The following is a 12406-nucleotide window of genomic DNA, read 5'->3' as shown; positions in this document are numbered from 1 at the left end:
TTGGCAAAATTGGCAACATTACTTGGGACCTATATGAGAGCTGATGGTGCTACCTTAGATAAGAGTCGTCTAGGGTATGCCAGGCTCATGGTGGAAGTCCAAGTTGGCCAAGCTTTTCCTGACAAGATATTCTTTAAGGATGAGAAAGGTCAAGAGGTCAGTGTGTGTGTGGAGTATGAATGGAAACCAGTTGTTTGTGATGTTTGTAAGGGCATTGGTCATTCTAATGGTGAGTGTAGGAAAAAAGCAGTTGCTCCACGTCCCCAGAAACCAACACAGGTGTGGAGACTAGTTGTCAAACCTGTCACTAAACCAGCTGATAGCCCTATTCAGAATCCTCCTACAGTGGACCCTATGACTCCTCCATTTGGTGGTCCTACTAGACATGATTCTTTTGCATTACCTACACCAGCTAGCCCTATCATTCAACTTGCTAGGCAGGAGCATACTGTTGCTACTCATCTTAGGCCTGGCATCTCCTACAAAGAAGCTACCTCACTAGAAAAGGATAAGGGTAAGGCTATTATTCAGGAAGAAGAAGGGAGTGGAGTTACTCAAAGGGGTGATAATGGATAAAATTGGTTTTTGGAATATTCGAGGTATGAATAATTCAAACAAGCAACTAACTATTAGTAAGTTTCTACACCAAAATAATGTTGGCTTGTTTAGACTAGTTGATACTAAAATAAAGGAGCAAGATTTCCAGTCTGTTCTGCATAATTTAGGTAGTTTTTGGAATGGCTTAAACAATAATGGGCATCATCCTGGGGGAGAGTTTGGATTATCTGGATACCTCATATGCTTTCTATACTTCCTGTCAAGAGCTCTGATCAGCATATTACTGTTGAGGTTACTGAACTTAGCACTGGTGATATTTTCTGGTACACAGTGGTTTATGGTTCCAACTCTGACAGTGAAAGGGATAATCTGTGGTCACAACTCACTCAGTTGAAAGACTTGTGTACTAAACCTTGGTGTATTTGCGGAGACTTTAATGCCTTATTGAACTATAATGAGAGATTGGGTAGTGATGTGTCTTGGAATGAACTTAGAGCTTTTAGACAATGTGTGGATTATTGTGAGGTCACTGATATTGCTGCTCAAGGGTCATTCTTCACCTGGAACAATAAACAACCTCCTACCACTAGAGTTTTTTCAAGAATTGATAGGTTTCTTATTAACATGGATTGGTTGTCCCTCTACCCTGATTCTAGTGCTTACTTTATGAATGAGGGGATTTTTGATCATTGCCCATGCTTCTGCTATAGAAGGAATGAGATTCATACCAGGAAAACTCCTTTTAGATACTTCAACATGTGGAGTCTAGATCCTCAATTCACTGATATTATCAAGCATGAATGGGCCAAGGTGGTTCCTGGGATTCCAATGTACCAAGTTGTCACTAAGCTTAGGAATTTAAAGAAATCCCTCCAGTTGTTGAATAAAAATAGATTTTATGATATTGAGAAAACAACTGACATTGCTAGGCTTGTTTTGGATGATTTACAAACAAAGATGCATCTTAATCCTCATGATCAGACCATTTTGCAAGCTGAAAGGGAGGCTGCTGATTCTTATGCTTTTCTCAATAAAGCTAGAATTAGCTTCTTACAGCAGAAAACCAAAACTGATTGGCTTCAAGGAGGTGATGATAATTCTAAGTTTTTTCATAGTCAACTTAAAACAAGACACATCCAGAACAGAGTGTTGCAAATTGTTGATGGTCATGGTATAACTCATCATGATCCCCAAACTATTGAGAAGGCTTTCTTGGACTATTACACTGCTCTCCTGGGTACAAGTAAGCTTGTTACCAATGTGCATAAACCTACTGTTAGGACTGGTCCTACTTTAACTGATCAGCACTTACTGCACTTATTAAAACCTGTGAAATCTGAGGAGATAAAACAGTGCATCTTTGCTATTCCTGCTTCCAAAAGCCCAGGCCCTGATGGATTCACCAGTCAATTTTTCAAGGATTGCTGGGATACTGTAGGTGGGGATATCTGTGAGGCTGTCCATGGATTCTTCACTTCTGGGAAACTTTTAAAACAGGTTAACACCACTACCATTACCCTAATTCCTAAGGTTCCTAACCCAAAGAGTGTTATGGAATTTCGTCCTATAGCTTGCTGCAATATTATTTATAAGTGCATTGCCAAGCTTTTTTGTAATAGATTGGGTGAGGTCCTGCCTGAATTAGTCAGTTCCAGCCAGGGTGGTTTTGTGAAAGGGAGGTCTATTGTAGAGAATGTTCTTATTTGCCAGGATATAGTGAGACTTTACAATAGAAAATCTGCTTCCCCTCGTTGCCTCATTAAAATTGATCTTTAGAAAGCCTATGATAGTGTTGAGTGGGATTTTCATCACCAAATGCTTATTGCCCTTAATTTCCCTCAGCAATTCATTGGTTGGATAATGACATGTGTCACCTCCCCTACCTATTCCTTATCCCTTAATGGTAGCTCTTTTGGCTTTTTCCATGGCAAGAGAGGTCTAAGACAAGGGGATCCCCTCTCACCCTTGCTTTTTACCTTATGCATGGAGTATCTTTCTAGAATTCTTAAAGTTGTTGGGCAGCAAAATGACTTCAAATTTCACCCCCTTTGTGGTCATATTAAATTGAATCACCTTCTCTTTGCTGATGATCTTCTTTTATTCTCTAAAGGGAATGCTGTGTCCATCATGTGGATTCTCAGAGCTTTTGCAACCTTTTCTGCTGCCTCTGGCTTGTGCCTTAATAAGGACAAGTCTGAAATCTTTTTCAATGGCGTTCATTCCCAGACTATTGGTGACATTCTTCAAGTTTCTGGGTTCAGGGTAGTAGCTTTACCTTTTAAATATTTAGGAGTGCCCATTTCTTCTAAAAAACTCACCAAAAATGAAGGTAGAAAACTCACTAATAGAATTACTGCAAGGATTAGAGCCTGGGGGTCCAAGCACCTCTCATATGCAGGGAGGCTTACCTTGGTTACATCTGTGTTGCAGTCCCTTCACTCTTATTGGGCGTCTATTTTTCTCATTCCCAGTAGCATTATGAACAGAATTAATGGGATTTGCAGGAATTTCCTATGGGGGGGCAGGATTCTTATTATAGAGCCCCTGCTGTTAGTTGGGATAGGTGCTGTATCTCAAAGAAAGAGGGGGGATTAGGGATTAAAGATCCCAAAACTTGGAATAAGGCCCTTTTTGGTAAGTATGTTTGGTGGATTGCCTCAAAGAAGGATCATCTATGGGTGAAATGGATCAACCATGTGTACATGAAAGGGACTCATTGGACCAGCTACTCTCCACCTAATGATTGTCGTTGGTCATGGAAACAAATAGCTCATACTATGGAGACTTTCAAAGCTGCCTATGTGAGTGATAATTGGCTAGGCACCTCTGCCAATTATACTCCTAAGGAAGGGTATATTTGGCTTAGACCTTCTCATCCTCAGGTAAGGTGGTGGAAAATTTGTTGGAATACCTTAAACATTCCAAAATTTGCTTTTATTTTTTGGGCTGCTTCCCTTGGTAGATTGTTGACTAGGGATAAAATGTTGCGTATGCGTTTTTCTCAAGGTGTTAACTGCTATATTTGTGATGATGTCCCTGAAGATCATCTGCATCTCTTCTACAAATGTCATTTCAGTAATTGTTAAACAAGCTATTCGGGATGTTTCCAAGCGGTTCTGGTCCAGGAACAAGTCTGCAATTAACAGTAATGAAGATGCGTGGCTACAACGACTGAAAACTCTTTGATCAGGCTCTTGTTTTGTGTATAGGACTTTATAGATTTTGCCTCTTTTTTGTATACAAAGTCTCGACTCTGTAACTGGATGATGCCTATTTTTTGATAGTAATATACTTAACCTTTACCAAAAAAAAAAGAAAAAAAGAAAAAAAGATTACATGTCTATCAAAGGCATCAAACCCGAGATGTTCCTAAGGATCTTTCCTTCATCTCTCAACACCATTCCTAAGCAATGGTTTTACTCTTTGGAGCACAAGAAGATTGCCACTTGGGATGATGCCGCAATTGAGTTCACTAAACAATACGCGGATAATGCTGAGATCCAAGTCAACATGCGTACTCTAGAGGTTCTTACCCAAAATGAGAAAGAAGGCTTCACCGACTTCCTAAGTAGGTGGAGGAAGACTAGCACACAACTTGTTGAAGGTCCAGACGAAGCCACTCTTGTGGAAAAGTTCGTGGATAACTTGAGACCTATTTATGCAAACCATTTGATATACCAAAACATAAAGTCTTTAAAAGATCTGACTCTGCTAGGGGCGATAATTGAAGATGACATCCGTAAAGGACTCTTGTCCAAAACGGTAGGTCACGTATATCAAGGTTCAACGAGTCGTTCTTATGGCTTTACTAGCAAGACTGATGAGTTTAACCTTGTCGAATCATCGAAGAAGAATAACCCGCAAAGGAAGTTCACGAACATTGGTGATTCATATTCCAACACTCTGAAAAGATTGATGAAACAAGGTAAGCTCCAACCCATAGGACCTACACATGACCCAGAAAAGAAGTCCAAGTTCTGGGATGAGAACGCATACTGCGAATATCATAGAGGCAAGGGACACGATATAGAGAAATGTTTTAAACTGAAACATGTCCTTCAGGATATGATCGAAGATGGTCGTTTAACCATACCTCCCGGAGGTAAGCCTAACAATACTCAGAATCCTCTTGGAGTTATGATGATCACAGATGAAGAATCCACCTTGGATTGTTCACACCTCATTTCTCCAATCAAGGATGAGATTCATGCACTAGAAGAGGAAGGGAGCTATTCCACCATTTCTCCTACCATTGCCGATTTCATCGCATGGGCAAAAAGTGTGAGTAGACAAGTTTCAGAGTTGGAAGTTGTAGTGGCATCTCTACGCAATCCCGACACCATACCTAGGGAGAACGTGTCGCTGACTCCAAGTCTATATACAATGCAAGAGGTAATCGCGGTAGTTGACAACCTAGTCAAGCAAATAATCAGTCTGGAAGCCAAAATCATTAGATTGAGAGAACTCAGTATCGTCAACGGAATATGGGCCGATGACGATGAAAATGAATACCTCACAGAACACTACCTTACTCGTTCAGGGCGTCCATATCAAAATGTCTCTCAGAACGGTCCCACGGCTAATGGTCCAGTTACTAGCACTAATGTCATCACCCCAAACGATGGCGAAGATACATCTACTGACCACTTTCTAAAGCAACTGCAAAAGACAAAGGCTGATCTTTCAGTCTGGCAACTACTTGCGAGTTCATTTCCCCATCGTCAAGCTATACTGCAAGCATTGGCTAAATTGAATGTAGCGCTCGACTCTACGCCTGACGACGTAGTCAACTTGGTCTTCCAAGACTCAGTTAAACTAAGTAACCCAGTTACTTTTTCAGATGAAGATTTGCCTCCCTTCGGCGCCAGTCATAACCTCGCTCTATACATTACAGTCACATGCTTGAAGAAGAACGTGCCAATGACATTGGTGGATGATGGCTCCGCAGTCAACGTCATACCATTAAAGACAGCATACAAGTTGGGCATGAAATAATCAGATCGGACTCCTACAAACCAAGGTGTTCGAGCATACGATGGAACATAACGTAAAGTAGTAGGGCTAGTCAATCTCACTATAGCCACAAGGCCAATTGAGCGAAAGGTTAATTTTCAAATAGTGGATATCGAAGCATCATTCAATATACTTCTAGGAAGGCCTTGGATTCACGCTTCCAAAGCGGTAACATCCACCTTGCACCAGAAGATTAAGATTCCTCTAAATGGCAAAGTAGTGACGATCACTTCGTCACCTATCAAAGCCGTAATAGAGAAAATGTCAAGTAACCAAGTAGTCACATACCCAGTATATGAGCTTGGGGGCTTTCAGAGCATAAATCTTGTGGAAAGTGAACTAGCACCTCTATACTTCAACCCATATTCCAACTTGGTGGTCAACCACATACTCAAGTCCCAGGGACACTACCCAGGAATGCCATTAAACCCTGCCAAGAAGAATACCTTCGTGCCATATAAAGAAGGAAACTCTCAAAGGATACCATTAGGATTGGGGTACAAGCCCACGAAAGCAGAAGCCTTAGAAATGTTCACCCAATTCCAAAACCGTAAGGACAAAGGGATTCAGATGCGACCCTATCTCCCTACCCTAAATGGATACTTCGTTAGAGAAGGGAGTCAGGAATACTTTCAAACCTTAGCATTATAGAGGAATGCAACTAGCCGGAATCGAGGTCTTCCACGATTGCTATTTCATCCCGCCAGAAACGGTTCCTACCGTCAAAACTCGTCAAACACCTTGTTTAGACGAACAAGCCGTTAGCCTTCTATTCGGGGAGGACCGATTTGTCAGAGCAGCGCAGGATGAGATCATTACCATGATACTTCAAGATGACCATTTCAACCCCACAGCTTTGATCACTGACACCAGCCCAAATCAGCATAAAGGATGGAGAAAATCAATCAAATGGACTAATAACCAAGGAAAGCTCTTCAAAGTCACCACTGGAGAAGGAGAGATGTTCAAAGGAGAACCTGAGGACGGCGAATTCGAGTCAGAGTCGAAGTCGAAGTCGGAATCAGAGTCTGAGTCTAGAGAAGTCGCTAGAGAGTCTTCTTCTGTCATCACTCCCCATCCCCTTGTTTCTCCTAGCATAGCATCGAATAGTAACAGTAGCTTGGGAAATGTCCCAGCAGCTGTTCCTTTACCGCCACTGACTACTGAACAGATGGCTTCTTTGTTTCAGCTATTTTAAAAATTTAATATGAATAAATCAGATTCTGCTTACCCTTTGTGTTATTCTGAATGCAATTCTATTTACGATGATAATGAGGATGATCCTGACCCAGACTCAGTCGAATTACCTCCTTACATAGTTAAAGAGATACTACAAGAGGGGGAAAGGGTGCCAGTTATAGAAAACACCGAACCCATCAACGTAGAAACCGAACTAGAACCCCAAGAACTTAGGATAGGGACTACCTTAAACCCAACTAAAAGGGCCAATTTCATCGACCTCCTACACGAGTTCAAGGACGTTTTCGCTTGGTCTTACAAAGACATGCCAGGAATCGACAAGGATATTGCAGAACATCGAATTCCAATCAAACCAGGTTTCAAACCCGTAAAACAGAAGCTTCGTCGGATGAGGACCGAATGGGCTCTTAAGATCAAAGAAGAAGTTGATAAACAATTCAAAGCCGGGTTCATCAAAGTTTCCGAGTATTCAGACTGGGTGGCTAACATAGTCCCCGTACCCAAAAAGGATGGGCAAATCCGGGTTTGTGTTGATTTCAGAGACTTGAACAAAGCCAGTCCCAAGGATGACTTCCCTCTACCACACATCGATATATTGGTAGATAATACAGCAGATCACGCGTTGTTATCCTTCTTGGACGGGTATGCAGGGTATAATCAGATCAAAATGGCCATAGAAGACATGCATAAGATAACCTTCATCACTCAGTGGGGCACATATTGCTATACACTCATGCCATTCGGGCTAATCAATGCTGGAGCTACATATCAACGCACCACCACCACTTTGCTACATGACATGATGCACAAAGAAGTAGAAGTATACGTCGATGATATGATTGTCAAATCCAAGGATAGGAAGGGGCATATTGATAACCTTCGCAAATTCTTCCTAAGACTGCGAAAGTACAACATGAGGCTCAATCCTCAGAAATGTGCATTCGGAGTAACGTCAGGCAAGCTTCTGGGATATGTCGTCAGCCAGAGGGGAATAGAAATCGATCCATCCAAGATCAAGGCTTTAATCGAAATGTCGCAACCCCAAACGGAGAAGGAGGTTAGAGGATTTCTGGGCAAAGTACAGTATATAAGCCGATTCATATCGAAGCTTACCATGATTTGCGAACCCATTTTCAAAAAGCTCAAGAAAACAGATCATACCATATGGGACGATGACTGTCAAAAGGCATTTGACAGGATTAAAGAGATATTGGCTAAGCCACCTGTGCTAATGCCTCCCCAACGAGATCAACCTCTTGGTTTATATCTCACAGTAACTGAAATAGCCATGGGGGCTATGCTCGCACAAACTGTTGGGAAAGAAGAAAGAGTTATCTACTACCTTAGTAAGAAGTTCTTAGAATATGAATGTAAATATACACCTCTCGAAAAGACGTGCCTCGCTCTTGTGTGGGCAACAAAAAAGCTACGCCACTACATGCTTAGCTACTTTGTCAAGGTGTATTCTAAAATAGATCCCGTCAAATACCTCTTCGAGAAACCCGTTCTCAACGGACGTTTGGCAAGGTGGACCTTAATGCTCTCAGAGTTCGATCTCAAATACGTACCTCTGAAGGTCATAAAAGGACGCGCCGTTGCCGAGTTTTTCGCAGATAATTCTATCAACGACACCCAAGCAATAGACATGTGGTCGTTTCTAGACGAGGACATACTACAAACCAGTTTACACTCTTGGGATCTTTATTTTGATGGAGCATCAAATTTAAGAGGATTTGGAATAGGAGTGCTGCTCATTTCTCCTGAAGGCGAGCATACGCCACTTTCTGTCAAACTCGACTTCGAGGTGACAAATAACGCAGCAGAATATGAAGCTTGCCTCATTGGTCTACAAGCAACAGTAAGTTTAGGCATCAAGAATCTTCAGTTCATAGAGACTCATCCTTGATCATTAACCAAATTACGGGATCTTGGAAAATTCGAAGTGAAAGTCTAGCACCCTATTAGGCTAGGATAGATCAAGTTGCCCAATTCTTCGATCAGGTCACTTATTTACACCTGCCTCGTGAAGAGAATCAATTTGCAGACGCTCTTGTAAAACTAGCATCTTTGATTAATATGCCAGACAACATGGTTGAAATGCCTTTATGCATCGAACGCAATCAGAACCAGCCTATGTACACCACCTTACAGATGAGGAAGAAAGCCCAGAGGAGCCCTGGTTCTAAGCCATTCTAAACTTCAAACTCAATGGTACATACCCACCAGATATGGATAAGAGGGGACAACACGCCATACGCTTACTAGCCTCTCAATACCTTCTCATGCAAGGAGAATTGTACAAAAGAACACCTCTTGGTGTAGTCTTGCGTTGCCTTGATCATTCACAGGCACAAAAAGTGATGGAAGAAGTTCACGATGGAGAATGTGGTCCTCATATGAGTGGACCCATGATGGCAAAGAAAATCACACTTCTAGGATATTGCTGGACGACAATGGAGTCAGATTGTATTAAATACGTCAGACATTACCATAATTGCCAAATCTTCGGAAATGTGCAACACGTCCCTCCCTCAATACTTTACACCATGACATCTCCTTGGCCGTTTTCTGCTTGGGGAATCGACATCATTGGGAATATCGCTCCAGCCGGAACAGGAGGTCACTGTTTCATTTTAGTAGCTATCGACTATTTTACCAAATGGGTCGGAGCAGCATCCTACACTGCTCTTACAGCTAAGCATGTGGCAAAGTTCATACAAACCAATATCATCTGTCAATATGGCTGCCCACATGAGATCATAAGTGACAATGGGTCACATTTCCAAGCCGAAGCTGCACAATTGCTAGCCAAATACAAAATCAAACACCACCTCAAACTAATGGCGCGGTGGAGGCAGCTAACAAAAATGTCGTCACAATCCTCAAGAAAATGATCGACAATTATCGAGATTGGCCTAGCAAAATACCTTTTGCGTTATGGGGTTATCGCACATCAGTCAGGACGCCCACTAGGGCCACTCCTTTCTTTCTAACTTATGGCATAGAAGTTGTACAACCAGTTGAACTAGAAATTCAGTCCCTATGCATTTTGCTCGAAAGTCAAATTCCAGAAGTTGAATGGAATAGAGATAGATATGAGGAACTCATCCTCTTGAATGAACGAAGATTGCGGGCATTACACAATGTGCAGACATATCAGGCACGTATCAAACGAGCCTTTAATAAACGGGTTAAGCCCAGGAACATCAAAGAAGCAGACTTGGTGCTCAAATCAGTCAGAGCTCTCCTACCTGTCGATCCACGTGGAAAGTTTAAACCTAACTGGGCCGGACCTTTCCTAGTCAAGTCCATACTTTCGGGGGGTGCGGTTAAAATTACAGACCTAGATGGGAATAAATCGATAACCCAACCAACCTCGACCAACTGAAACGATATTACCCTTAGTATAGGATAGAAAACGCGCCTCGCGTAACACCCACGTGCCGCTCGTGCGATACGAAATAAAAATGGCCCTTTGCCCGCTAAAAGAAATCCTATGTCACTATGCTCTTGCATTTTGACACTTCGACATCCTCATATCATCAAATAAATTGAATTGCATTTTAAGAGTAAGTAAAGCTCGTGCTTATTTTCTAAGTTCATTACAAGCTCTTGCTTCGAACAATTATTCTTTTACATTTATTCGAACTACGCACAGGGTTTTATTTCATTTTCAATGAATACGTAAGCAATCCTTTACAGGATACAACCCATTATTTTGAAATGTAAATAGAAGGACATTTGCATTTGCATTTGAAATTCGACAAGAATAATAAAAGGAAATCATAATAGTTTCTTAACTAATTAGTCTTTTATTCATTTGTTTCATAAATAATAATAATACGCCAAATACATATAAATGCGAAAATGCTGAAATAAATGCTAGGCTAGGATTCTAAAAACCCTGTCGTTTATTACAACTTAAATAATAATAAATAATACTACGACTAAGGCTATTCTTCCATCTTTCCCTTGCCTTTGTCGCCTTTATCATACTTTTTATCTCGACCACGAGCCGGGCGCTCTTGTGCTATCTCCGACCTAATCACCAACGGTCGTTCTCGCGGTCTAGCCTTACCATTTCGATCCATTACCATCTCCACGGCAGAAGCGGTCTTCAGTTTCTTCGACGGATGAACGACTCAGAATCCGGCCTCTTCTTCTTCCTCAGTCAAATACTTTTGACTCTCCTTTGCTACTTCGCGGATTTTGTAATCCACAGGCTCGTGTTTCCTCAACTTCTCACGCTCTTCCGGAGTACTAGCCTTTCTCCATTGCATGTATGAGTCAGATACCCATAAGGAGCCAACAGGAACTGGTATGAACCACATGTTCCTCTGAGCCCACTTAATTGCCCACTCTCGACGAGACTCCGTGGTGTGTGCCAATGCAGTTTGAGGAATGGTGTCAAGCTTCGGGATCTTCTGCCTAAGGCCCACTTGCCTCATCAATCTCTCCGGAAAAATGCAAATCATGAATTCCAAGCCAGGGATGCGAACTGACCGCGTCGGGTCCAAAGATGAAACTCCAGTGACTGACCTGAGATGCCACCATGGCACAATCCACCGGATCAGGGGACCTCCTTTACTCTTCAGCTTATTCTCCCAATAGTTGCAAACCCTAGTGAAGTCCACCATATAGAGTCTAGTTCTCATTGCAATTGATCGAGCATGGTATCCTGGCACATTAACTGGGGGCTCGATCAACCGCAGTCGTTCCATCAGCCAAACCTGCAAAAGAAGACGGGAATTAATGCCCATATTTCAACCGAAAAAAAAGAAAAAAAAAACGAAAAAAAAAAGAAATACAAAAAACAAAAAACAAAAATAAAAAATAAAAAAACGGTTGACATAAAAAAAAAGGTTCTTACCTGCAGAATGACGGGACTTCCCAAATAAGGAAGCTCGTGGTTGGCCTTTCTGTTATCCAAACCAAGAATGGTCTCCCCTAAGCAAAGGCATGCTGGGCTCTTGCGCTACTCCATTTGTTCCACTAGGCTCAGAAAACGGGGGTCACCTCTCATCTCCTTGTCAACATGCCCTTGAAGGACATAGCAATGAAGTAGACAAAACCCGAAGGCCCTGCGCCTCGCAACATAAGAAATAGTAGGGTCCTCCCTATTTATGAATCGGTCAATAAAGTCAAACATACGGACTCCTTTCGAGGTCACAAGACGGTCCACCTCAGCCTTGGTCAATCCGAGCAAGTTTCTAAATTTACTTTTATATCCTTGAGAGCTAAGGGGTATACCGGGTGCATTTTCTGGGTCCCATCCTCCAATAGCAGCTATTTCTTCAGGGAAAGGACAAATATCGCCTCCGGGAAAGGCAAACACATGAAAATTTGGGTCCCAATACTCAAGACAAGCATCCAAGAAAGGCTTCACAATTTTTACTAATTTGAGACTCAAGATCGATCCCAAATTAAAAGCACCCATGTTGTGTTTCTCAACATTCGTGAACTCGTTTGTCCACTCCTTGAGACGGTTTTCGAAAGCATCCATAATTTCGAAATTGTTTAGAAGATATGAGAGCTTTTATGTGATAGACGGAATAAAGATGAAGGAATTGTGTGAATAAAAGCTTCCCCGAAGTCTCTATTTATACTAATTGCTATTTCCTAATTTCTGTCGAGG

General features: G+C 41.9%; 1 protein-coding gene across 1 annotated transcript; it reads left to right on the top strand.

Annotated features, from left to right (window-relative positions):
* Positions 1 to 2418: 2418 nt before the first annotated feature.
* LOC141588373 (uncharacterized) lies at positions 2419 to 3744 on the top strand. Its single transcript, XM_074409819.1, has 3 exons — positions 2419 to 2820; positions 3063 to 3440; positions 3565 to 3744. The coding sequence occupies exons 1-3, from the start codon at positions 2419 to 2421 to the stop codon at positions 3742 to 3744; spliced, it is 960 nt and encodes a 319-aa protein (XP_074265920.1).
* Positions 3745 to 12406: the final 8662 nt, after the last annotated feature.

The sequence above is a fragment of the Silene latifolia genome, chromosome 6 (genome assembly GCF_048544455.1).
Source record: "Silene latifolia isolate original U9 population chromosome 6, ASM4854445v1, whole genome shotgun sequence".
In the NCBI taxonomy this organism is placed as follows: Eukaryota; Viridiplantae; Streptophyta; class Magnoliopsida; order Caryophyllales; family Caryophyllaceae; genus Silene; species Silene latifolia.
The sequence above is the reverse complement of the archived record's forward strand: the minus strand, read 5'-3'. Positions and strand labels throughout refer to the sequence as shown.

Bases quoted from the DNA above. Each gene is read 5' to 3' on its own strand.
- LOC141588373 (XM_074409819.1), top strand. From the start codon at position 2,419: ATGACATGTGTCACCTCCCCTACCTATTCCTTATCCCTTAATGGTAGC. The intron at 2,821-3,062 runs GTAGTAGCTTTA...TGGGATTTGCAG, and splicing joins TTCAAGTTTCTGGGTTCAGG to GAATTTCCTATGGGGGGGCA. The intron at 3,441-3,564 runs GTAAGGTGGTGG...GTTTTTCTCAAG, and splicing joins TTAGACCTTCTCATCCTCAG to GTGTTAACTGCTATATTTGT.